The 25,809-nt window shown below is 42.8% G+C and overlaps 2 protein-coding genes across 4 annotated transcripts in view; one reads left to right on the forward strand and one right to left on the reverse strand.

Annotated features, from left to right (window-relative positions):
* The first annotated feature begins 954 nt into the window (after positions 1–954).
* LOC115017304 (ribonucleoside-diphosphate reductase large subunit) lies at positions 955–5,258 on the forward strand. Its single transcript, XM_029445603.1, has 4 exons — positions 955–1,154; positions 2,370–4,351; positions 4,603–4,791; positions 4,870–5,258. Exons 1-4 carry the CDS (start codon positions 1,136–1,138, stop codon positions 4,981–4,983), a joined length of 2,304 nt encoding a protein of 767 aa, XP_029301463.1. The 5' UTR covers positions 955–1,135; the 3' UTR covers positions 4,984–5,258.
* A 1,505-nt stretch (positions 5,259–6,763) lies between these two features.
* The window catches only part of sipa1l3 (signal-induced proliferation-associated 1 like 3), a 91,098-nt gene continuing 72,052 nt past the window's right edge, over positions 6,764–25,809 (reverse strand). For 2 of the 3 annotated variants that reach the window (XM_029445600.1, XM_029445599.1), the window contains 19 exons: positions 25,523–25,711; positions 24,804–24,978; positions 23,988–24,091; positions 22,192–22,349; positions 21,211–21,793; positions 20,410–20,508; positions 20,145–20,320; positions 17,127–17,378; positions 16,273–16,446; positions 15,603–15,727; positions 14,777–14,892; positions 14,261–14,694; positions 12,323–12,547; positions 11,543–11,705; positions 11,018–11,192; positions 10,631–10,807; positions 9,717–9,843; positions 9,280–9,361; positions 6,764–9,140 (listed from right to left, as the gene is read on the reverse strand). In XM_029445600.1, coding sequence (XP_029301460.1) covers positions 8,946–9,140; positions 9,280–9,361; positions 9,717–9,843; positions 10,631–10,807; positions 11,018–11,192; positions 11,543–11,705; positions 12,323–12,547; positions 14,261–14,694; positions 14,777–14,892; positions 15,603–15,727; positions 16,273–16,446; positions 17,127–17,378; positions 20,145–20,320; positions 20,410–20,508; positions 21,211–21,793; positions 22,192–22,349; positions 23,988–24,091; positions 24,804–24,978; positions 25,523–25,711 — 3,729 coding nt within the window. In that variant the 3' untranslated portion in view covers positions 6,764–8,945. The remainder of the gene's footprint in view (positions 9,141–9,279; positions 9,362–9,716; positions 9,844–10,630; positions 10,808–11,017; positions 11,193–11,542; positions 11,706–12,322; positions 12,548–14,260; positions 14,695–14,776; positions 14,893–15,602; positions 15,728–16,272; positions 16,447–17,126; positions 17,379–20,144; positions 20,321–20,409; positions 20,509–21,210; positions 21,794–22,191; positions 22,350–23,987; positions 24,092–24,803; positions 24,979–25,522; positions 25,712–25,809) is intronic. The other variant, XM_029445601.1, reaches the window with a different exon arrangement.

The raw sequence follows: 25,809 nt of genomic DNA on the forward strand, positions 1-25,809 counted from the left end.
AGAAATATTAGAAAACTCAGTCCAGTAACAGGAATCCGAGTATATCGAGAATGGTCTCAGATCAATAGCAGCTATTAATACTACAGAAAACTACAACATTTTCCTTTGTGTAAACGATCAATCACAGACCTATTGTTCACCCCATCTTCATCTGTCAAGATGAGAAGTTTACAAGTTTCTTAATTTCTAATGTTCTTACTACACCAGGAACCTCTATTCAACGTCTGGGTATGATTAACATGTTTATGAAAGACCTGCAGTAGCAAGTTATGTTTTAAATAAACTTGTTTTTTCTTACACGTCCACCCAAATCATTGAATTATTCTCCTCTTCTTATTCCCTGGTGGATGTGGTCCAGCAATATGTGTCAGATCCAGATGTGGACATACTCAAATATTTTACTTAAGTAAAAGTATGAATAACCCGGTGTAGGAATACCTACGTAAGAGTATAAAAGCATTATACTCAAAATATTAAAAGCAAAACTACTCATTATACAGACTGGGTCATTTCAGAGTAATATGTTATATTATTGATTAGAATTATTAATGTGTTCATCACTTTAATGTTGCAGCTAGTAAAGGTGGAGCTAATTCTTATCTTAACTTATAAAATAACACATTATCAGTCAAAGTATAAAGTAGTATAAAATGGAAATACCCATGTAAAGTACCTCAAAATTGTACTTAAGTACAGTACTTGAGTCAATATACTTAGTTAGTCAGATCTTAGATTCAATACAGTCTTGTTGTGTTTAACGTGAATGATAACTAGTTGGCTTGAATCATGTCAGAACAAATGTCATACTTCTCTATCCCGCCAGATTTTTAACGGGAAAATCAACATAAAAGGAAACTGACATTCTAAGCGGTTATGATTGGTCCTCAGACAGGAAGCCCTGCGTTCTCTCGCTGCGGATTGGTCAAAACGCCCGTCCATTACCGCCCACAGTAGTTACGCCTTCCGTACAAAGCCAACGTCAGCGGGAGTTTTTAGCAGTCGTTCGCGCTTACTCCTGTATGTGTGGATACAGAGTTCGTTTTCATCCGCACATTTTGACACCGAGGATAAGATAAAATTGTTCCTGGAGAGTTGCTGTTTTCTCGTGAGACGAGTAACATCACACTTTGCCAGCATGCACGTTATCAAGCGAGGTGAGCTGTCTTCTGTTGTTGTGTCTCAGGCTTCAGTTAGCTTCAGTGCTATATCCTTGTCAACATGATAATGTGGATTACTCAGCCATGAAGTAATGATCTGTCTCTATCTGACTAAGTTGTTACACACAACCGAAACTTACACGAGGCAGTGATGCAGCGTGAAGCGGTTAGCTAACGTTAGCTATTAGCCCTACATTACCGTAGATTAAGCTAGCGAGTTAACTAGTGTAACAAAGCAGGCTACAGCCAGGTTGTGTTGGTATAACTAACTTAACTAGGGTCAGGATAACAAGCATGTAGTTTTAGAAAATTCAGGTTGATTACCAGCTGAACAAACTTATGAGCGTTGCCTAGTTAAAATGTGATTTCTGAGCCTTTCTGCATCAGGTGTTTATTGCTATAAGCCTTTTGTCATAGTTGGCGCCAAAATATAAAGTTACACAGGCCCAACTGAATGACAGTATGTGGACCTCAGTGAGGCTCTGGCTGGAAGAAATGTTAGTTAACTTAGTTAAATGTTAGTTAACTTACTCAGTTTGTCTTTACAGCTATATTTGAGCGCTTTGATTTCTTTTCCCCCTCTTTAGTAGTTAATCTTGAAACTGCACAGATAGTGTACAAAGCACAAAATAATTTGCTTCTTGAATTTAAGAAAGCTAGTATACAATTAAGGGAATAGGTATGTTTAATAAAACAAGGGTAGGACAAATATTTAGAATAGGCTAGATGTGCATCTGTCAAAGGGGTTAGCTTGTAGAATAGATGTGACAAGAAATTAAATATGTGCATTCACTTTACAAATAAAAATGAGGTGGTCACATTTAAGACCATGCGTGTTAATGTGTATGAATTATTCAAATTCCTGTTTTATCAAATTAATTTTTTAAGAAGTTATTTGCGTTCATATCTAAAAATATGAAGGAAAATATTAAAAATTTGCTTTTGGATAAATGTTGATAAAAAGACAGGAAGAAAGAGTAAGAAGCCTAATGTTTTTATGAAATTGTGTATCAGCTATGTAGATGCAGCTCTATGTATTGTTCTTAACGATTAATTGATGAAAAACCTTTTTGACTAAGAATCGCCCTGACTGGATTTATTTTAGGGATTGATATTTATTGAGGCAGCTCATTATATTAATCTGTACTGTTTGTTGATTGTATAGTTTCAGTGGTGATCTGGTTGACTGATGACTGCATTTTTGTTTTTCAGATGGACGCCAAGAGCGCGTCATGTTCGATAAAATCACCTCTCGCATCCAGAAGCTGTGCTACGGACTGAACTCAGACTTTGTGGATGCAACGCAGATTACGATGAAGGTGATCCAGGGTTTGTACAGCGGAGTCACCACCGTGGAGCTCGACACGCTGGCTGCTGAGATCACCGCCACTCTCACCACTAAACACCCCGACTATGCCATTCTCGCCGCACGAATCGCCGTCTCAAACCTGCACAAAGAGACAAAGAAGGTGTTCAGTGATGTGATGGAAGACCTGTACAACTACATCAACCCCTTAAATAAACGCCACTCTCCCATGATCGCCAAGGAGACGCTCAACCTTGTTATGGAGAACAAAGACCGCCTCAACTCGGCCATCATTTTTGACCGAGATTTCTCCTACAACTTCTTCGGCTTCAAGACTCTGGAGCGGTCCTACTTGTTAAAGATCAATGGCAAAGTGGCGGAGCGCCCGCAGCACATGCTCATGAGGGTGTCTGTCGGGATCCACGGAACCGATATCGACGCAGCCATCGAGACCTACAACCTGCTGTCGGAGAAGTGGTTCACCCACGCGTCCCCTACGCTCTTCAACGCAGGAACCAACAGGCCGCAGCTGTCCAGCTGCTTTCTGCTCGCCATGAAAGACGACAGCATCGAAGGCATTTACGACACGCTGAAGCAATGTGCCCTCATCTCCAAATCAGCGGGAGGAATCGGCGTGGCGGTCAGCAGCATCAGATCAACGGGGAGCTACATCGCCGGCACGAATGGCAACTCCAACGGGCTCGTCCCCATGCTGAGAGTTTACAACAACACGGCACGTTATGTCGACCAGGGCGGCAACAAGAGACCCGGAGCCTTCGCCATGTACCTGGAGCCCTGGCACTTTGATGTGTTTGACTTCCTGGAGCTGAAGAAGAACACTGGAAAGGAAGAGCAGAGAGCCAGAGACCTTTTCTACGCCCTGTGGATCCCTGACCTGTTTATGAAGAGGGTGGAGAGTAACCAGGATTGGTCTCTGATGTGTCCCAACGATTGCCCCGGGCTGGACGAGTGCTGGGGGGAGGAGTTTGAGAAGCTCTACACCTCGTATGAGAAGGAAGGGCGAGCAAAGCGTGTGGTGAAGAGTCAGCAGCTGTGGCACGCCATCATCGAGTCCCAGACAGAAACTGGCACGCCGTACATGCTGTACAAAGACGCCTGCAACAGGAAGACCAACCACCAGAATCTGGGTACCATCAAGTCCAGCAACCTCTGCACGGAAATCGTTGAATACACCAGCCACGACGAGGTAGCCGTCTGTAATCTGGCATCCATCGCGCTCAACATGTACGTCACCCCTGAGCGGACTTTTGACTTTAAAAAACTAGCACAAGTGACCAAAGTAATCGTGAAAAACTTGAACAAGATCATCGAGATTAACTTCTACCCTGTGCCCGAAGGGGAAAAGTCCAACAAGCGCCACAGGCCGATAGGAATCGGCGTCCAAGGTTTGGCAGATGCCTTCATCCTCATGCGTTACCCCTTTGAAAGCCCAGAGGCTCAGCTGCTGAACATTCAAATCTTTGAGACCATGTACTACGCCGCCCTGGAGGAGAGCTGCGATCTGGCCGCTGAGCTCGGACCCTACGAGACGTACGCAGGCTCTCCCGTCAGCAAAGGCATCCTGCAGTACGACATGTGGGAGAAGACGCCCACGGACCTGCTGGACTGGAAGCTGCTGAAGGAGAAGATCGCCAAGCACGGCGTGAGGAACAGCCTGCTGCTGGCCCCGATGCCTACAGCCTCCACCGCCCAGATCCTGGGAAACAACGAGTCCATCGAACCCTACACCAGCAACATCTACACCCGCAGGGTGCTCTCCGGAGAGTTTCAGATCGTCAATCCTCACCTGCTCAAAGACCTGACGGAGAAAGGACTGTGGAGCGAGGATATGAAGAACCAGCTGATCGGTCACAACGGGTCCATTCAGGTGATTTATTTACATCATAGGAAACAAGATGCTGATTTCATTACTTTATTTGTAAGATATGATCACAGCTGCAACAATTCAATTGGTTGATAGAAAATGTATCGCCAAACAAGACATGGAGGACTTTATTTTGGGCTCTGAGATTTTGTTTGGCAAATGTATAAATAATAATCTAGATTGAAGATTAAAGCGGCTGTCAGTTTTAACGGTTTCAGCGCCATTATTGTAAATGTATTGTTTTGTTTCAACAGGACATTGATGGGATTCCAGATGATCTGAAAGAGCTGTATAAAACTGTTTGGGAAATCTCACAGAAGACTATACTCAAGATGGCTGCCGACCGCGGCGCCTTCATCGACCAGAGCCAGTCCCTAAACATTCACATCGCCGAGCCTAACTACGGCAAGCTGACCAGCATGCACTTCTACGGATGGAAACAAGTAAGTGAGACCTGAAAATAAAGGGACGTTACTACATTGAATGCAACGTGTTAGACTCACGTCTTCCTCTCACCTCAGGGTCTGAAGACTGGCATGTACTACTTGAGGACGAAGCCGGCTGCCAACCCGATCCAGTTCACCCTGAACAAGGAGAAGCTGAAGGAGCCGGGGACCTCCTCTGGAGGAGGTTAAAGAGCGTAACCTCGCTGCCATGGTGTGTTCTCTGGAGAACCGAGACGATTGCCTCATGTGTGGATCCTAAACTACAGTCCTGCAAACGCACCTGATCGCAAAGCACTTATTTAATAAGTGCATCTGTAACTATTCAAAAAGAACTTGAGCATTTATTATTGACCACACTCATCATGTATAGAAAGAATTTTATTAAGTGTTCGTCAAATATGAGAAGTACCTACTTCACAATGTATTTTATGTTGGCAATAAGATAATAAATGTTTTACATGCAAGTTGTTTGATCGTGTTTGTTTGAGCCGGGGAAAGAAAATTATATCCAGAACAAAAGCAAGTTCTGTTGCAACTCAGCAAATGATGGATTATGAGTTGTTTGTCTATTAATCACTCATCACAGCCTGAGGCATCAAATGTCTGGCCAAAAACTTGAGGTAAATTTTGCTATAATGTATGAACAGCAAATATTTAGGTTTACATGAAGTGTCAATATTAACGCCACTTTATCGCTTTTACATAAATATACAATAAACTGAATTTTAGGACATCACTTTGGTCAAATGTGCATTTCTTCATGGATGTGGGAAAAGAATGAAAATTAAACCATGTTCTGATTAGTTTTAATATATTTTTTATAAAATAATGAAAACATAATTTACATTTTTAAATGTACAAGTTATTATTACAACCCAAAGAAAACAATGTCCAACCAAATTGTTTCATCTGTGCATCACGTACCGACGCACAAACCGGAAAAGATGCCAGGAACTAGAAAAACAACGAGGAACCATACAAATCAGTTTTGTACAGAGATCAGAAGTAAAACGGCATACACAAATAAACACACAGTACCCTCTCATCTTCACTATTGTTTGCAACAGTGGGAATGTGTTAAAAAATAAATTATCAAAATATTCAACATCTAAATAAAAAAAAAACCTAGTTATACAATGTTACCATTAACCATAATGCATTATTTTGTTGTGTATGCCATAAATAGCTTAAAATTATACATAACATGAACAAACTTTGCCCCTTTTACATAAGCAAACTAACGAGACTTGCAGATACTAAAGTCAGTTACACCTGCGAAGCTGCATGAAGGAGAAACGACAGGAGTGTCACTTTCAAAAATGTCCAAGCAGGAAATAAAAGATTTCTTTGAGGAGAATCTGAACCTGCATTTGTTCATGAGAGACTGGTAAAAGTAGCATTTATGAAACCCAAACAAAAAGGTCCAACAAGTTATAAATGTTACTGGTTTCAAAGTGAATAACTAGGCGAGGAATAAAGAAGGTGAAAGCAGAGGAAATGGCTGACTACAACACTTGTCCCCTCGTGTGTCAGTGAAAGAATGAGTGAGCGATAGTAAAAATCATCGAAGTATCGATACTGAATATTTGAAACGATTTCAATACTCATTTTCCGCAGTACCGAAACACGAGTACCAGCTGCTCTCTTCTCTTGAGTTCTTTGCATTGTGGTATCGAAAATTGTATTTAATATTGAGATTTCTTCAAGGTATTGTGTCGAAATTAGAAATTGCAATCGACACTATGGAAGGGAAATATGGATGAAATCTATTTTCACAGCAATATCTAATATCCACGTCCTGAGGGGCAAGTGAGAATACATTGTTCTAAGTCTGATCTAAATAGTTTCCTCTCCTGTGACTTAATTAAGAAGTGTTTTCACAGATGCAAACACTGGATAATGTTTTCTCTCACTTGACTCTCAGGGCTTCTGTACATTTTATATGAAGACATAAACGTAGTCGACTGCCTTTTTGAACAAAGTATTAAAATTCAATTCAACACAATGACCTAATACACCAAGAGATATTAAAAGGGATAATAGTATAAACATTTTTGGCAAAACACAAATTTACATGGTCTCAGGCTTCAATGTGTCACATCGCCCGCTCCTAACTGATGGTGTAGTGTCATTTAACGGCATTGTGAGGAACCTGAGCCAGTTAGGATTTCCAGTCAGAGCAGGGAAGAAGAAACGTCCTGATGGGAGAGTGGCAGGTGATTCATCAGCGATCCAGAGTCATCCTCTGCAGGGATGTATTGTCCGTTCAGTACCAGCGTCCAAAAAACATTATTTGTGTATGAAAAATAGATATAGTAGACAATATCATTAAGCAAGCTAGCAGTATAAATAGTGTCTTATGTGTTCATTTGGGTCATCACAGAACACGGGGACAAATCCTCTCGTACGCACAGACAGACTGGTTCTGATGTGAAGGAGCTTCAGTGTTGTAGTTTCATGTACAGTAAATGTTTTCTGTAAGCACACGTTACGGGTGGGAGCTTAGTTTAGATTCGTATGCAAAGAAGACTATTATAAGAATAATTTAACATTTTGGAGAATACCATTACTCATTTTCTAGTGGCGAGTAAGATGAGGAGATTGACACCACCCTCATGTCCAAATGAAGCCCCATCCAGGAGACTGTTAGCTTAGCATAAAGACTGGAAACAGAGTGAAACGGCTAGCCTGGCTCCGTCCGTCCTGCGGTAATTTGGTAACAGCTATCAAAAACCAAGTATATGATAAACTGTGATTTAAAAAGAAACGACAACACGCAACATTTTGCAGAGGGCTGAAATTGGTCACAGTATTTGGTGTAACCCTGGGACCAGACGATCAGCAGAGACTACTGGAAGTTGCTGCTCTCTCTTACTCGCTAAAACAAATAGTCTAAAGTTTGTTTGGGATCAGACCAAATAGATCAAACATTTAACATGTTAATTAGTGAGCTGTAGAGGTGCTGGGAGGCCAGGCTGGCTGTTTTTACATGTTTACAGTCTTCATGCTAAGCTAATAACGGCATATTTAACATAAAGTCTCCGCCATAAGGTTACAAAACTGCTTTAAATATTAGAAAGAAAAGATAAGTTCAAAGAAGTTCTGGGATAATGACTCAAGGTTAAAATAATGATCCAGTACATTAAGATCTGAGATGATACGGCACTGCTGAAAACAGTGAAAATTAAATTCAAAGTAATGCACTACATTAGATAAGATGATTAATATCACTGAGCTTCATGACATCGACCATTTACACTCGCTCAACACGCCGATGGCTTGTTTCACATCTAAAAAGGGGCCACAGGTTCATCCATGTAAACGGAGGAAAGAAAAATATTGTGGCCCACAAGTTTTCATTTTACAGTAAACTAGTTTGTTCATCACTCAAAACGTCCTATAACAGACCGTCACATTCTCACACTCACACCACAGGGTAGGAAAATGCATCTTGCCTTGAGCACAAACACTGTTGTGCCATAACGCTGTACCATCATCTCACACACACACACACACACACACACACACACACACACACACACACACACACACACACACACACACACACACACACACACACACACACACACACACACACACACACACACACACACACACACACACACACACACCTCTTTAGTACGACAATATCAGTACAATATAGGTAATATTGATACACGAGAACAGGCATGTATCTACAGTACCATGTCTGTAGCGTTTCCATTACTTCTAGTGCATTCTGGGAGATGCAGTCCGTAATGAGTCTTGTTTTTTTTGGCTGATTCGCTGCAGGAACAGTATGAGGCCTCTCCAGGTGATGATTTTCTAAAACAGTTTCCTCTCCTACTCGCTCCCTCTGGCATAGTAGCATATGTATTTGTAATATGACAAGTATATAAGACTTTTTGACTTCAGTTTATAAAAATAAACAGGCTCAGAGAATAGAGAGGGAGGCTCTCTGCTTGGTGAGACTTTCTGGGAGTGTTTGCATTTTAAAAATCAAGATTGTCTGTTGTCTTGCTCTCTCTACAGTTTAAGGCAGTCCAGTGGAAGCTGAGTGACGAGACATCATCGTGACCTCTGCCGCCCGCCGCTGTGTGTGCAAGTCGCCCCCTGTATGGCCGGGATCTCTTCTTCTTCTTCTGCAGGTATCACTCCCTCTTTGAGTCAGTGTTGTGTGTTAAGGAGTGAGCCTCGTTGTCACTCTCTGTCTTGTCAGTGTTAGTATAAAGCCTGCTGAACTTGCGCAGCTGCTCGCTGGCCGTCAGGCTCTCTTCCTGCAAGCGGTGGTTATTCTGTCTGAGGTTGGCCATCTCTGCCAGCAGAACGACTTTATCATGCTTCTCCTGGTGGCGGGAGAGACAGGGGAAAGAGGAGAGAAGAAGAGAAACGGTTACTTTGACTGGACAATAGATGGAACTTCACTGTTATCTTTTCATCTTTCTTTTGAGATTTGAAATTGTAAAAAAACTAAAAGATTCTCACTCTCTCCAGATCGTTGTTCAGCTGTTTTAACATCACTTCCAGGTTAAAGAGCCGACCAGACAAATTGTTGGGCACGTCGTCGCTGTAAAACACACACAGCACAGATTACTAGCCAACAATCACAGCACTCGAAACACATACACTGCTGCACAGGTGATGGCGGTGGTTAGAGAGGACAGGTTTTGCATTCATTCTTGTTTGTGTTTGAACTGAAGCTCTTCAGTTTCAATAATATATTGAGTGCTGCTCCATAGCAGAACAAATAAACACAGAAACTGCTACAACTGTTTACTCTGCTGAGAATACACAGAGGGGTAGACAAGCTGGGGATTCAATTCAAAGACTGGCAATATATGGAAATGACCACCAGGTGGCAGCAGTGACAAAGAGTTCTCTGGCTGCGCTCATTTACAACACAAACAGTGAAGTTAAATTACCCGCTGAAGGTCGGCGTGGTCCGTGGAGTCTGAGGAGTCTGAAACTGAACTGGACTGACGACCGGTCTCATGTCCGGACCCCCACCCTGCGGCTCAGTCAGTGAGAAGAGGGAAACTGCTCTTTGTTCTGCAACAGACACATAATCGCACTTTCTAAAAAGCTGCATAAATAAGTCTTTTATTTTTACCCAAGAGTCCCTCGGGATACACGACACAATCACACCTCCTGGCAGCAGGTGAGGTTATGGATCAAGTGTTGGCTTGAGTCGGTGCTGTGATCGTCTTTGTGGTTGCGGAAGACACGAGGGACAGAAAACAAACAGTGGCTGGGAAGCAGAGCGGGAGTTGAGCTCTCCTTCTTTCCCAGGAGTGTCAGGTGACAGAAGAGAGCCGAGACAAACTGATCGACCCCCAACATCCAGACAATCAGACAATCTCTCACATCCACCAGGGATTTAAGACTTTTCTACTTGGTAGTGATATATGAATCCCACAACAGAGCAGTTATATTGTTGGGAAATTTAGATTTGTTTGGCATTAAATTGATCAATAAAACCATAGATGAATCTGATATGAAGGTTTTAACTGCCATAAATATTATCTATGTCATTGATACGTTTGTTTACATATTGTTATTTACATGATGCATTTTCATGAATGTAGCCGGCGAGGTATTATTTTGTGCATATTTAAAGTCTACAATGTGTGATGGGAATGCATGCTTTTCCTGCACATCGTTGTGTATTTGAGCTCGGTGGTGGATTTGATGATTGAGATGCAAGGAGTGAATAAAGTGGTTAATGAAAGCAACTTTCAGAGCACATCCAAACCCACAGAATTTGTCTCAACCATAAAAGAAAAATCAACAACCCCCCACATATCACATGTAGAATCTCATACTGAGTTGAACGAACCTAATCCTGAAGTGTCTCCTTCCTCACCTTCGTAGGCTTTAGCCGCGTTAACCAGGCTGGACCACTCGAGTCCACAGGCTGTGTCAGGAAGAGGCATCAGCCCGGGATCGAGTCTCCTCAGGGGGGGAACTTTGTCTCTCACTTCAGTGAGAGACAGTTCCGAGGCAGAGAGAGCCACTGAGGGACAGGAGAGGAGAACAGCTGCAGTGAGTAAACAACCTCTGCATGAAACAAGGACATACTACAAGGTTGTGGAAGTGATAAAAGCAACAAATAATTTGTGCATAACAACCATAATAGGATTGTTTTTACTGAGCTGCTTGTAAACTTGGCAGATAATACATTCAACACAGCAGTGCAAGTTATCCACATGCTGTTTAAACTCACCCTTCTTGCTCTGCATGTTGTTGGAGGAGACGGCGTGTCTGCGTGTGGGCAGCGTGCAAGTGAACAGTACGTCGGTGGGAGTCGTCGGGTTCTCAGAGTTGGCGAAGCTGGCCTCTCTGCGCCCGCTGCACAGCGACTCATCTGAAAAGGTGCGCTGCAAGGTTCGTCTGGGAGACTTGAGGTAGAAAAGAGATGGGGATCAGACAGCTGTGTGTGCAAGTTCATCAAAGTAACTTTCGTTAAGAGTTCATTTAAATACATGTTGATAACTAAGTTGTAACACAGTGAACACCCTCCAATCCCGCCCCTTGCTGAGTTTGCACTTTTTGTAATTGGCCTATTGAACTGTATTTGATTGCAGGATTGAACTCCGAGCTCTCCATGTTTTTACTTTTTAGTAATTCCTTGATTGTGGTGAAGCCAAAGACAATTTCCCACAGTGTGGATAATAAAGTTTCTAACCAACTAAAGTGAGACTGCTGACTGATATAATTGTCCAGTGTCAGGTGTTGGTGTGTTCCTCACTGGATCTCTTTGTGGCGTCTCTCCTGGGTTGTCCATGATGATCAGTTTCTTCAGGTCGTCTTCGATGGTGCTTTTGTATGTCCGTCGTGGAGAGCGCAGGTCCCTCAGTGAGGCTCGGAGCCGAGGTTGTCCAAACACGTTCTTTGAGTTCGTATCCACCTGCCTGGACACACGAGACATGAGCACCAAAAGCACAAAGGATAGTGTGTGCCTTCTCCCCACACTGACCCCTAAGCATTTACAGGTTAGTGTTTAAGAAACTGCTGAAAACTGTGAAACTGAAACTGTTCCATGTTCCTAATCTAAAACTGAAATGAGCTGAGCGTCATGTTTCCTAACCTCTGGGTCGTGTGATGATGAATATAACTATGTTTGTGTACAGCGAGTGGGAAAGCAAAATGTTTTTGAAAAGCTAATCAACAACAAATATGTATTGAAGCAGAATATTTATTTAAATGTTGTGATTCTTGTAAATGATTACATCTATGTTTTAAAAATGTTTTCTTTCAACTTTTGGACACTTTGGAGTTATTGGTAATGTTTGGATCACACGAGTCGAAAATCATCCCACGCAGCCACGACTGGAACCCATTCTCCAAAACATATAATACTAATAATATTAGTGAAGCCTTAATCCTTATCTGCCGCTGTGCAGAAACACAGAAGGCTTTAAACTGACAGGAGCATTCAAATGTTACATTTTCAACGTTATGAGTGAAAGTTTGAGGCTTCAAAATATTCGATACAACCCAACTAACAGCGGAGGGAACACTAACGTACTTCTTGCTTTCAGAGCTGGACGTCGTGGTTGCGTTTGAAGGCGACGGGCTGTTGTTGTCATCGTTCTGCCAGGCGTTTGGCCTGCTCTTCCCATAAAAGGCCTTGGGTGCGGAGCTGGACAAAGGGATGGAGCTTAAATGAGCTGAAGTGGGTGTTGTCGTAGCGGCTCGGACGGGCCGGGCTTTCTCAGCTGTCGGAGTCTTGTAACCCTGCGGTGTGTAGGCCCTGAGAGGACACACAGATATACACGCGGTTACTGCATCACATGCAACAACAACGTAGTAAAACAACAACAAGAAAAAGTGCTGCCTTGAATACAATTAGCGTCAGAAAGCGTTTTGGTGGTAACATTTGAAGTGACAATTACAAATGGCCAACAGAAAATGACACAAACAATTGCACACGCGTACAGGACGGAAATCCTTTTCAGTTTAAATGAAAGGTTGAAACAATTTAGTAGTAAAGAAGATTCTCAGAGGAAACTACGGTATTATTAGTTCAATAGTGACACAGATAGTTGATAATGATGTAGGATACATTTCATTCAATTTCTCTAGCAGAACAATTGATTAACACAAACATCATGTTCAAACTGTACATGATGTGGTTTAATGATGGGCCCCTTTCATTCATTGACATTAATATTTAATTTTATTTAATTTTAATAATTTTAATAATAAAAAAAAAAGCCTACCAGCACCCTAACAGTGTGTTAATGAATGCTCTTCAGAGATGCTGTTGCATATGGTCAGAGCCAGGTTAGCTTTTGTGATAAACTACGCTAACAATCTGATGGTGGGAGAAGATACGAGCGTGATCTCGTCCTCCATCTGTCGACAACAAAGCATACATCCCAAAATGTCAAACTTTTCCTTTAAGAGAGAAGACATAATAATCATATGATCCTCTGGCATGTAAATCTGTCATAAACAAATGATCAAAACACAGATCTTTGTTTTGATCAATTGAGTTTCTTTTACTGCTCTTTTTTGTCTTTCCACAAAAGCATAATTTATTCTTGTAGCATACGTCTTCCTTTCCTCCTCGTTATTGATCAGGCAATGACAGAGTATGCAATACTAATAATATAGAGTCGAGGTAGTGTTGTCTGTTCAGAAACAGTGTCACACAGCAGATACTTTGCTACTACTGACCATTAAGAGCAAAAGGCAAACAGCAGAAGAGTTATGAACTACAACTACCACATCTATCAAGCGACCAGAGGTGTCTTTTATCCATCAAACCAATTCTTTAACACTTCCAAACACACAACTAATTAATATTAAAACATTCACGTTATTGAACTGACCTATTTATCATTTAGAAAGTGACCAAAACAAACCATAACCCTTACAACACTATCCGTCAAACTGTACACAATACCTGTGATGAATCATCTGTGTCCTTCGGTTTTAATTTAATGTCAATATTATGTTGATGGTCCAACACATCCCACAGACTGCAACATCAGAGTCGATTGCACTCGGGGTTTAAACACAGATTGTTTTAATCCAACACAGAGCGGTCGAAGCCTGTGTATGTGTCTTATGTTTGCATGCATTTATAACGTGGGGGGTGGCACCAGCAGAAGAGATCACATGATGAATCTGTGTGTTTCACAAGGATTAGGCTGCTTTGAATCCTTGATGAAGCCTTTAAAATAGATTTTCATGCATCAGAATATTGTTTAAAAAGAATCTGGTGTTGGCACATAATGGCTGCTTGGTGCGTCTCATTAAAGATTCCTTAAAGTTATTACACACATTCTCCATTAAGTTGAGCAGCATTAAACTGCAAGATTTAAGGACGCAGCACTCCGTCCATACAATAAAAGCCAGCACATATCTGCCGTGTCGTTAATTGAGGTTAATGTTAGTTAATGTTAGTTTCATAAAAATGCAATAAAAGATGCATCTCATCAGTGAGTCGGCCTCTTACCTGGGTTTAAAAGCATCCATTTTATCAGCGCTGGAGCCAGGAGGCGGGAATGTCCTGGTCCGGTACCCTTTGTTCTGATTGGCTGCGGCTGGTGTGACGGGCGAAGACTCTCGTCTCCTTACTTCTCCGCTGCTCCTTCCCACAGACAGCTCCTGGACGCCGCCGTAGGTCCCAAAGCAGTGTATGGGCTTGTGGTTGTTTGGCATATTTACATAGCGAGTGTTGTTGTAGTGGGTCGAGGCATCGATGCCGCTGTCGTTAGACCCCCCCTTGTTGAGATGGTCGGGGTCAGGGTCGGCCGGGTCGCCGAGGCAACCGCCGGCTCCTCGCTCTCCTCCTGCTCCTCCGTCGAACCAGCGCTCGTCGCTGTGGCCGCTGGAGGCGTTACTGGACAGAGTGTTACTGCTGGAGTGGCTCGAGTATGGAGTCTCGCCCTGCAGAGGACAACAGGGTTAGACGCACTCAGAGAGGAAGAAAGAAGATGAACAAATAAGACGGGGTGATGACGAGTCTGACCTTCGAGTGTCTGTTTGGAGAGTCTTTCCCCGGGACATCCTGTCTGGTTAGTCTCCTCTGCCCCCCTCCACCCCCCGGTCCCCGAGACGACGATGCTGGGAGATGCCAGAGGGGCTCTAGACAGAAAACACACAGACACTCAGAGGATTAAAGAAAATTACACTGAACCTCTATGGTTGGCAAAGAGGATTAAATACTTATAGCACATTTAAACACTGACCGCCACCCGCCAACACAAAATCCTACTGTCATCTCTACTGTGCAACTAGGGGTGTCGCAACATGACCGGTATTGATAACCGTGATATTAAAAAAAATGATATATTGATATCTTGTTAATAATAAAAATATGATATTGTTCGAATAATCCAGCGCCTCTTAAATAATTTCCTTTTCTTTCTGTTCTCGCTTTGTCTCCCTCCCCTAATACGGAGCAACTGCATCAGTCATTTGGAGTCGTCTAATATTATTTACTCTCTTTTAGCTCAGTTTTTGGTCTCTACCAGCTCCTGAGAAGAATATCTGCTACACTATGTTCACCAGCGAGTGGGTAACTTTGTCAGTCTGCTGTTTGGGGCTGAGCAGGTGGTGTACGGTGGGTTTCTTTAGAGCTTTGTGCTAAAAACAGCAGCCGGCTGTGGGTGAAACCCCTGAAGTGACCTGTGAGAGTGAATAAAAAAAATGACATTGCTGCCAAAAAACTAAACAAAAAGCTAAACGCTGAAGCTCTAAGGAACTGAGGGGAGCTGCAGAATCAGACGGTGGCAGCAATTAAACAATTTATTGCACATTAATTGCTCGCAGTTATTTTTAAAAAGGTGGTGTACCTGTTTTGCAGCGCTCCATGGTGCTCTCCTGACTGGTGAAGCCTGAGGAAGATTCTCCGCTGGATGTGACGTCCACACTGAGGTGGGGCTCATAGGGCAGAAGGGGGCGCTGTCCTGCTCCATATCTACACAGACGATCATAGGAGGAGGGACGGCATTTGATTAATAAGCACATTCATGCCACTTTGAGTTATATATGAAATTATTAACATGTGGGTAAATTAGCAGTAGTATATAGTAGGTTTTCCCAAACTTAACACATTAAAACACACAGACAGAGATGATTATCTTAACTGAAACACACGCATACACTAAAATGAAACTCTAAAGAAAGCCCTAAATAATATAGTGCTTAGATTTGAATTTTTGTTTCCAGTTTTGCATTCTGATGGCAGTTGAATAAAACCCATTTCTCCGGTTGGGTGAGATGTTATCAACCTCCACACAGTGCGGAAGAGCCGCCCACACAACAGATCCTTCCCCGAGGAGACAGTGTGTTCATACACGTTTAACTGCAGACCTGAACACATTATTCAGCCTCATCTCATGAACGGATATAACCCACCTTGAGCACACAAAACTGTTGTTATGAGCGACATTGGACATGTTTAATCAAGATTACAGGTGTGACGGCGGAGAGCTCATAGAACAAAAGGCCACACAAACACACCTGTCGGGGGAGGGTTTGTAGCGTACGAAGGGGCCTGGTGAGATTCCAGGCGGCCCCATCGTGGAGAGACCGACCAGGCCTGAGGAGGGCGAGGAGAAGCTGGCTGAGGGGTTTCTGTAGGGAAGCAATCCTGCAGGAGACATGCTGTAGTGGTTCTCTGGGTAGCTCACTGGCCTGGAGCACACACACAAAGAGGTTGTTGGTTAACCAACAGAACAACAAACAGACCACAGAGAGGGGACGCATATGAGTTTGGCTACTACAGGAACACATTTATCTAAATTAAGTAATAAACATGCTGCCGAGCAGATAGCTAGCAGCCAGCAACCTGTTAGAGCGCCCACCTGTCACTCAAAGCGGGCCCAGTCCTTAATTATGCAGAATACATTTAAGCCTTAATACAATTTAAATGGGTGAGTTGTATAAAAATTAACCCCCCGTGCAGTTGTCATGACTTGACAAATTGAAACATTTAGTTTTGATAGAGGAGCATCCTGTTTAACGTACTGGTGAGAGTAACGTCAGGTTACTATCAATATCAGATAATATATAAATAACATTGATACTACCGATAATATCAGTACACTTCTATAAATACCTTGAGGACGATCTCAATAGTCAAGTGGTTGCCCTAACCCCTTGACTATTGAGATATACCACATGGTCGCAAATGCCTTGAGCAACGAGTCCCCTGTTCGATCTCCGGCTGGCTGAACCTTTTGCTGCATGTCATTCCCCTAATCTCTTTCCCCCTATCACTATCAAATAAATTAATAAAATGCCCAAAAGATAATCTATAAACAAAATTGAAATCCAGTCTCTTCTGTAATCTAATGTCACTAATACATTCTCACCTCTTAGAGTTGAGGTGCTGGGGCTCCCTGTAGGGAACAGGCATCAGGGTTTTGTGTGAGCGGGGCAGTGGAGGAGGTGGGGGACCCATGGGGGCCCAGCGCTGCGGGTTGGGGGCACTGTGGAGCCCTGGAGGAATGGGGGGGCTGTCCCATCGCCACGTCGGGCGAGGGGAGGGTCTGTAGCCTGCTGCCAGAGGCTCAGGTTCTGGCTTCTGCTCCATGGTCTTCATCTCATACTCCTCTGTGCAGCCCCTGAAGAGAGAGAGGGAGGAAGGAACATCCAGCACAACATGTGAATCAAATGCTTGACACTTAAATGTCCTCGCCTTCATCTACAGATTTTGATCGTAAACTGTGGCTCAGTAAAAAAGAACTGGTGAGAAGCAGCAGCAAGTTCAGTGTGTGTGTGTATTCACTCAGTACACAAACACAACTAAAATGTTTCCAATGTTCTTTTTATAATGGCCTCTAGTCTAATATCCAGCACATATCTTTTACACATCATCATTTAATTCACACAGCCTATTACAGGAGGGCAGAAGGCATCAAATATGCATAAAGGATGTAGTCAAAATGAGATAAAGGCCAAGAGGAAGAGAGAGAAGATGAGAGAGAGAAGGGCGGCCATGACAGTGGAAAAATGGTGTGTAATTCACAGTGAAGAACAAGGCATGAGTGGGATTTAAAAAAAAGGGAAAAAAACCTGCAAAGATTGAAATAAGAGCGATGAGGAGGCAGTGTGTGATGAGTGCCTTAGAGGGTCGGTTACTGTCATAGAAGACAGACAGATATTCTTCTATCATTCCTATCCTTGATTTATGTCTCTGTTCTTTACATTTCCTTTAAAAAAGGTTTCTATTCTTTTAGTTTGCATTTCAATGTTTTAATCCATCTGCAACCTCCGGTGCTAAAACAAAAAGCCAACGCGAAGAGACAAAAACTACAGTTCCTCAAATGGCCACTTGAGGTTGGCCCTAAGAACAAATGTTACAATGCCCGAATGTACAGCAGAAATAAACATGTTTACAGCTGGTACAAAAAACGGTTTTGGTTTCAATAGCCAATTTTGCCTTCATGACAACTAAACAGGGTGAATTAGTTTTATGACTAACCCGTTTAAATCATAATAACGCTGAAGTATGCATGAGCATTACAGGTGGATGACGTCACAGGTTGCTAGCCTCTAGTTGTTGAAATTATTGCAGATTAATTTTCTGTCTATTGACTATTTGTTTAAGCTCTTACCGAAAAAAACACGGTGTAATTCTTTACCACAAAGTTAAAACTGTTTAATTCTAAATAAAAGATTCCTGTAAAAAAAAAAGTAATATCGTTTTTCAATGCTGTGAGCAGAACAAATTAAATTCCATTCTCCTCAATTGTGATGAAAACAGAAATCTCAGTGACAAAAAACCACCAAAACTACCTACTGTACATAAATACCAGCAGAAGTACGTGAGGAAATATGTAATTTATGTGAACTGTTTCTTTAGTGTTTAATCTGGATTAATCACAGAGCCTGGTCACAATAAACCCTCCATCAACTCATCTACAAGACTGTGAAACATCATCAAATGAAAGCGGCAGAGAGTTAAACAGAACACACACGTCTGTAAAAAGAATTAAAATAACAGTGAACAATCACTAATCAATGAACATGAACACAACACGTGGTCAGGACACTTCAAATCAAGAAATACTACCAATCAAAATCTATACAGTTACACAGCAGTAGTACAAACCTTAGAGGGAGCAGAGCATACATATGTTGACATGCAGTGTTTCTTCCATCACACTGACGGAGGCGACACAGCTGGAGCTCTGTGACACACACGTGGTCAAACACACTACAACATCACATCTTTCCTCCTCTGTATACGTCCATCTTGCAAGAGCACGGCTACGAGTCAGAGCAGAAAGGAAAAACACTTCCAACTCTGGTTTCTCTTTCTTTCTCTCCTCCACCCACCTCCCTTGCTGTTGAGACACGTCCACCTCAGCGAGTGCTTCTCTGCCTCTCCAACTCAATAAAGCCTTCCTCTCTCGCTCTTTATCCCTCCCTCTTTTCCGTCCTTTTCATTCGCACAGAGCATGCATTTTTAATTAATCACTTCCACTAATTTATTTATTTTTGTGGTCTCCTTTTTCCCCCTGCAGATTCCAGGCCTTAATCTCATGCAATCTGCTTGCCTGGCACACAATCGGCAAACAAGTCAGAGACCGAGCGGGGGGGGGGGGGGGGGGGGGGGGGGGGGGGGGGGGCATTGAGATGTGAAATACAAGACTCTAATTATCAGCTGCTACTTGAGAGAGAGAGTGTGCATGTGTGTGTCAGAGGGATTTAATTTGGTGTAATTAAACTGCCTCCAACATTAAAGATATCTAACCACTGCCACAATGACTGTATTTAAAAACTCTGTTCTCAGTCAGAAAAACACACACACACACACACTCTATTTCTTCACCTCCATAACCATTCTGTAACACCACATCAGGGTCTCATAAGGCCTCGTTATTTTGTCTTTGTCAAGGCCGTATGTGTAGATGAAAGGTTGGAAAGGGATGACGGCAGGGAAAAGAAATAGATTGTGGGAGGAAGGGAAACAAGGCGATAGTAAGCTGAGCGAGATACCAAGGATGGAGAAACAAAGAAAGGCAGATTTATTTGATTAATTCCCGTAAAAAAAGAAAATGCTTCGTTTTTTTTGTCTCGATGCCTCATTCCGCCTATTTCCTCTCGAACCACACATCGTTCTTTTTCTCGATTCGCTCGCTTCCTCTTTTCACACACTCCCACACAAAATCCTCTCAGAACATTGGAGTCTGGCCACTACCTCTTCGATGCTTTTGTATGTTTGAGTGAAGAGCGTCCTGCACTCACTCTGGCTCGCTCTTGTCCTTCCACTACTGCCTGCTAACACTCAGCACTGCTGTCGCCCACAGCATCTGTATTCACCACGGCCGTTCAGAAATGAATCACTCTCATTAGTTTAGCTTCGAAGACATATTTCTACACACCTGCGAGGCCCCCCCTCTTCGTACGGAGGAATGATGACGACTTTGACCGTGACCGACGTCCTCAGCAGGTCTATCATCTGCTCGTGAGTCAGTGTCACCGCGGCCACCTTACAGATCTCCACCAACCGACTGCCCTGCCTCAGTCCCGCCTGCCAGGCAAAGCCATATTCTTCCACCTGCATCAGAAAAACACCAAAAAAAGTCTTCAAACAAGCCACTTTTGTACAGCAGAGAATCTTCATCACAGATGGCCATCTGACGGTACCTCAGCCACAGTGCCGTCCAGGCGAACATGGAAGCCCAGTTGTCCCAGTCCGTTTCTTCTCAGAGTCATGTCCACCGTCTCACATCCCACGGTCAGCGACTGGCCAAGGAGAAGACAGGATGTGAATAAATAAATATTAGATTTACAGTATTATACAGTTTGGCTTCGTAAAAAAATAGCAGGAAGAGCTTTAAATACATCAATAATATTATATTCACACAAAGTACTAGTTGACATCATCTGAAACTATGTATGCATGTATTTGGTACGTTTAAGAAGATTAACTTTTTCAGTCGAGGAAATGTCCTAGTATTCAATTCATTGACTTTGTTTGTATTTTAAAATGAATTCATTAGGCCTGTATTATATATATTTTTTAAAGGTTATTAGCTTTGACCTGACACTCAAGGATGCTTAGGATAGCTTTCAACGAATAAAAAAACAATCCCAACTGTTGAAATCTGAATATTTATGCTTCAAGGCAGATCTAACAGAGCAGAGGTGTAACACGCCAATGTTCAAGCTACAACTGTAGTGAATCACATATTAACAAAACAACAACAACGGCAATGAAGAAGAAAAATGCGAGCTTGTGAACAAGGATGCTAACTTTGCCTTTATCAACTAGCTCCAATGAAGAAACGACTGGAAATTGGCTTAGCAAATCATTTCTGTAGATAGAAATGAATTAAAAACCTTTGTCAAGGAAACATTTAATATAAATATAACTTTGTTTGTTTAGATCCTACTGCTCACTACGGTCCCAATACACCTGAACTGGAACAAGCTGTAAACTCTCACCTTTAACCTCTGCACCACCTCCCGGATGTCCTGCGCACAGCCCTCTGGTACCCGCACGGCGATGTGGTCTCCTCTGCCGTAGAAGATCTTCAGCGACAGCCGCTCCGGAGTCCAGCCGATCACGTCCGCACAGAAACAGTTAAACACCACCTCTTTTGTGGAGCAGTCTGTCAGGAGGACGTATTCAGCCGACAAACCCAAGGCACAGGCGAGCTCCGTCCCACCTCCGCTGAAGTCCTGAGCATGGACCCTCCAGGCGATGGCCCCCGCAGCTCCCAGCTCCGCTCCCTCTCTCGCCTTAGAGCGCTCCCGTTTTTTAGACGCTAGGGAGATGAGGTTGTTAAGTTTGCCGGCAGAGTCTAGCGCCGTGCTGCTGACGTAGTTCTCAGCCAGGTCACGCAGGTACTCCTGCCGCGTTCGTGTCGCCATGGTGTGGAACTTCTCCGACTTGTGCGCTGCAGTTTCTGCATTGATTACTTTAGCTAGAAGGAAGTTACGAAAGGTTTCAGGGTCACGGAAGGTGACGCCGCTGGGGATGGGTGGGCCGAAAGCAGGCACATCCTTCATTCTCGTCACAGCAACACTGAAGGAAAAGACGACACGAAAGTTTGAGAAACTATCATTTGTATCATAGTTGTGTGTGTTTGAACTGGGCTGCAACTAATGATTATTTTCATTATTGATGATTTTCTCTTTTAAATCGTTTGGTCTATAAAATGTCAATCACTGTTCCTCAAAGTCCGAGGTGATGTCTTAAAATGTCTCGTTTTTTCAGTAAATAAAGATATTCACTTTAATATGATATAAAACACAGTAAAGCAGAAAATATCCATTTAACTTGAGAGGCTGAAAAACGGCCTTTTCTGCAGTTTTTGCATGAGAAATTACTTTAACTATTAATCGTTTAACAAAATAGTTGGCGATTCTTAGAATTGTTGCAGCTCTAATATGAACATGTGGTTGTTCTGTTGCAACATTTACCTGTAACAGGTGCCTTCAGAGCAGGGGTTGTGCACACGGACAATAACAAACACGTGCTGGAAGTGTGAGCGGATATTCTGCGGGGTGAAAGGCAACGCTCCCGGCTCCTGAAAGATTATGGTGACAATATCGTTCCCTATGTGCCTCTTCCTCAGGAGCTAAGGAAGAAGAGAGGAGAGACCAAAAAAATGACACATTAATTAAATGAGCGAACATATCTGGCATTGACACAACTGACTCAGTCAACGGTAGAGAGAGTCTGACAAGGGAAACAAGAGTTTGAGACGCTCACTACTAACAACAGCTCTTTATGTAATTTGTTTTCTGTGTGGGCTATTTGTGTCTGTGTGTGTGTGTGTGTGTGTGTGTGTGTGTGTGTGTGCTGGTTTGTCTGTCTATCTGTGTTCGTGTAGGAGACGTGGTACAGAGTCCAGGCTGTGTCTGTGGTGCGGTGCTTGCCAATTCTCTCTTCATTTGCAGAGGGAAGTGTGAAAGTACCAATTATGTAATCCAGCCCACTGTTTGGCCTCAGATACACACATTCTATAGCATGGTGCCACAGGAGCATTCTTCCCTCGTACTAAGACGGCAAGTTCTGCTCGATGTAGTTGTACAATTTACTATAATTGTTAGAATTCATTGGAGAAAATAAATTTGGGATCTTTTATAAACATCTTGACTATTTTCCATTTCAGCATTTATACTAAATACAACTGCTGGCTGATGTGTAAAATGTAACAAGTATTTACTGAAATGTCGTCACTGTCATACTCTGCTTTTCCTCTCCCCTGAATGTAAGAGCCTCCACAGTCTCTATAGTCGTACTTCACTCCTCCTGCCTCCGTTCAGCCAGTGTAGCTTATATTTAATGTCAGATGCTGCCACCTAGAGGTTCATCTAAGCAAGTAAAACTCCTCGCTGCTGCAGTCTCTTAACCTCTGGATGGAGTTATTGTGCCGTTTATAAAATTACACTTTCTGGTTCAATAGTTGGTACACACTTTTAATTGACTATTAAAAAGGTCCGCCCATCACATCTTTTGTTTACTCACCGTTTACAAGATGTTGGAGCTTGTTTATAACAAACAATACATTTCTGTGGGTATGGCAATAGTATAGTTCTCCAATTCACTATATTAATTTATGACATTTGTTTATTTTTGAGGAAGAACAAATGACTTCTCTATAGCCTGCACCGCGGACACATTGTACAGAAGTCCTGAGCACCCACAAGGCCTGTCTGAGCACATGTGTTCCCCCATGTGAGCCTCTCACGCAAACACTTATGCAAACTATTAAAAAATACCCACACGCAAAATGTTATGTCACACACAGGTCACTGACACATGCAGTCCATGCTGCAAACATACAGCACCCAGGAGAACGTGTAGGAAGGCAGCTTTATTTAAAGAAGTGAAAAGAAAAAGAAAAAGAAAAAGAGGGAGAACATAAAAGTCTACTCAGTACTGAACCCCACCCAGTTCTGATCCCGTTAAAGAATGAGAGGCAGAGAGAGAGGCCAAAACAAAAAGCCAGTGCGTAAGAGAGGACAGAAAAGAACAAAGACTATAAAAACAGGAGAGGCTGAAGAAAAGGAGACTCTAAATGAAGATGGTGACACAAGTCACGAGTGTCCACTTTATGAATTCTTGCTGTTGGTTTACGACCCGAAGCAACAGAAGAGGCTTTAACTAACGATCAAAGGGAGACTTTGGGTGACAAGAAAGCAAAGTCCTGGATGTATTTTGCAGCTGCACACAACAAAACACGGCCTGAGACACAACAAAACACTCGTACCTGCTGTGGGTTGTTGGGCATGTACGGCAGCATGGTGGACACGTGGAACATGACCTCGTAGCCCTGGTAGGTGGTGTATAGGGAGTGGGTGCCCGTAGAGTCCGCTGGAGAAAGATATTTTAGTTTCACGTCAGACATCGTTAACTACAGATGAGACCAAAAACTGTATCGTTCAAACAGATGTTTTTTACTTGGGATCATGAAGATGCCAAGAATGTCATTGTGCATTCCCTGGGGTTATGACACTTTGCCTGGCTACTACATTTCAGACATAGAATACATAACATTGCTGGCTTCATCCGTCTTTTAATAGTAATGGATTGTGAACTATTGGTGTCTTTTATGGAAATGTTCCTTGCGGCATTATTTGGCATGAAAGGACTGTTGAGGAATGAGCCACAATGCTTGTGAGAGGAAAAGGTCTCACTACAACCATCAGCTCTGTCTGTAATGTAAATGTGTTTTTCCATTTAAGACTAGTGAATCTCCTCATACTGCTGCCTATACTATAATGTGCACAAGCTATATAGAATATGATGAGATATTCAGTTGGGACTATCGTTTATTTGGCAGCATGCTTAAGATGATGATCTATGAGATGATAATTTAATGATAAATCTATTACAGCGAACTTAATAAGCGTGCATGTTTAACCTTGTGTTGCTCAATTTGTACATGTGCCACGATGCAAGTGCAGAGAAAGATATTACTAAGAATATTAAGATTGCCATCTCGACTTTTATGTAAAAACGACTCGGGTAATCTTTCGGACATGTGATCAACATATGAAATAAAGGCGCTCTTGTGAAGACTCACTCTTTGTGTCGAGCTGTGCAGCGTATTTGGTGAATTCTTTGAGGAGCACCTGCTCCCCCAGCAGCTCCAGGAAGGCAGAGAAGGCGGGTGACGCCTCCTCGTTGTTGTACATCTCCTCCTCTGTGCTCTGGCCCGCACGGCACAGCAGAACACCCACCTTGTGCTTCTGACTCAACTACAAGACAGCGCAGAGATAAAATTAACATCACACAAACAAACAGCATTCACTGCAGTCTTAATGTCAAAGTATGTATGATGTATATGAGGATGTACTTGAACATTGAGCACCACTTCATTGTTGTATAAACCCCCTTCACAAACAAAAACAAGCCCACTGCAGGGAAAAAACACCTCCGCCTTGCACTTCACCCTCCATTAAATAGAAGGTGCGATAACATGGTTAAACATTAAAGCTTTTAGGGTTACAAATTCATTGGCAAACACTCCACGCCTTGCTACACTCAGCTTTCACTGACCTCAGTCCGATTCTGTACTTTGCACGAACACATAATCAGTTGAACAGGTTTCAGACACTTTGATACACGTTATCTGTGCATACCATAAGCCAGTGCGTCACTTTCCATTATTAGTTCATATTTTTTGCTTTGCATCATTTTAGCCAGCCTGATTTAGTCCCAAGTTTTAATGGCAGCATCTGGGAAATGTCAAATTCCCAGTTTTTAATGAAATGCAAATTCAGGCACAGAGACCTAACTTACCCCCTGTTCGTCCAGTTTAAGGAGCTGCTCTGTGACTTTGGGCGTGCTGAGCGCCAGTCTCAGACAGGAGATGCTGAGCTCGGGGACGACCTGCTCCAGGACCTCCTTGAGCGGCAGACCCCGCACCGTGCCGTGCCTCCCCGTAGACGCCACCGCATCCTCTAAAATGGAGCCCCGCAGGGTCACAAGCTGAATGGGGGGAAAGGAAAAAAATTTAAATCTTGAGAACTTTAAATCTCTAAAATTACACTGAAAATGTTCAGAAATTACAAAATGTTACAAAAAGG

This window comes from Cottoperca gobio, chromosome 13 (assembly GCF_900634415.1).
Source record: "Cottoperca gobio chromosome 13, fCotGob3.1, whole genome shotgun sequence".
Taxonomy (NCBI): domain Eukaryota; kingdom Metazoa; phylum Chordata; class Actinopteri; order Perciformes; family Bovichtidae; genus Cottoperca; species Cottoperca gobio.

Excerpts from the sequence above, each read along its gene's own strand:
- LOC115017304 (XM_029445603.1), top strand. Across the intron at positions 4,352-4,602 it reads GTCACAACGGGTCCATTCAG|GACATTGATGGGATTCCAGA; the intron begins GTGATTTATTTA and ends TTGTTTCAACAG. Across the intron at positions 4,792-4,869 it reads ACTTCTACGGATGGAAACAA|GGTCTGAAGACTGGCATGTA; the intron begins GTAAGTGAGACC and ends CTCTCACCTCAG.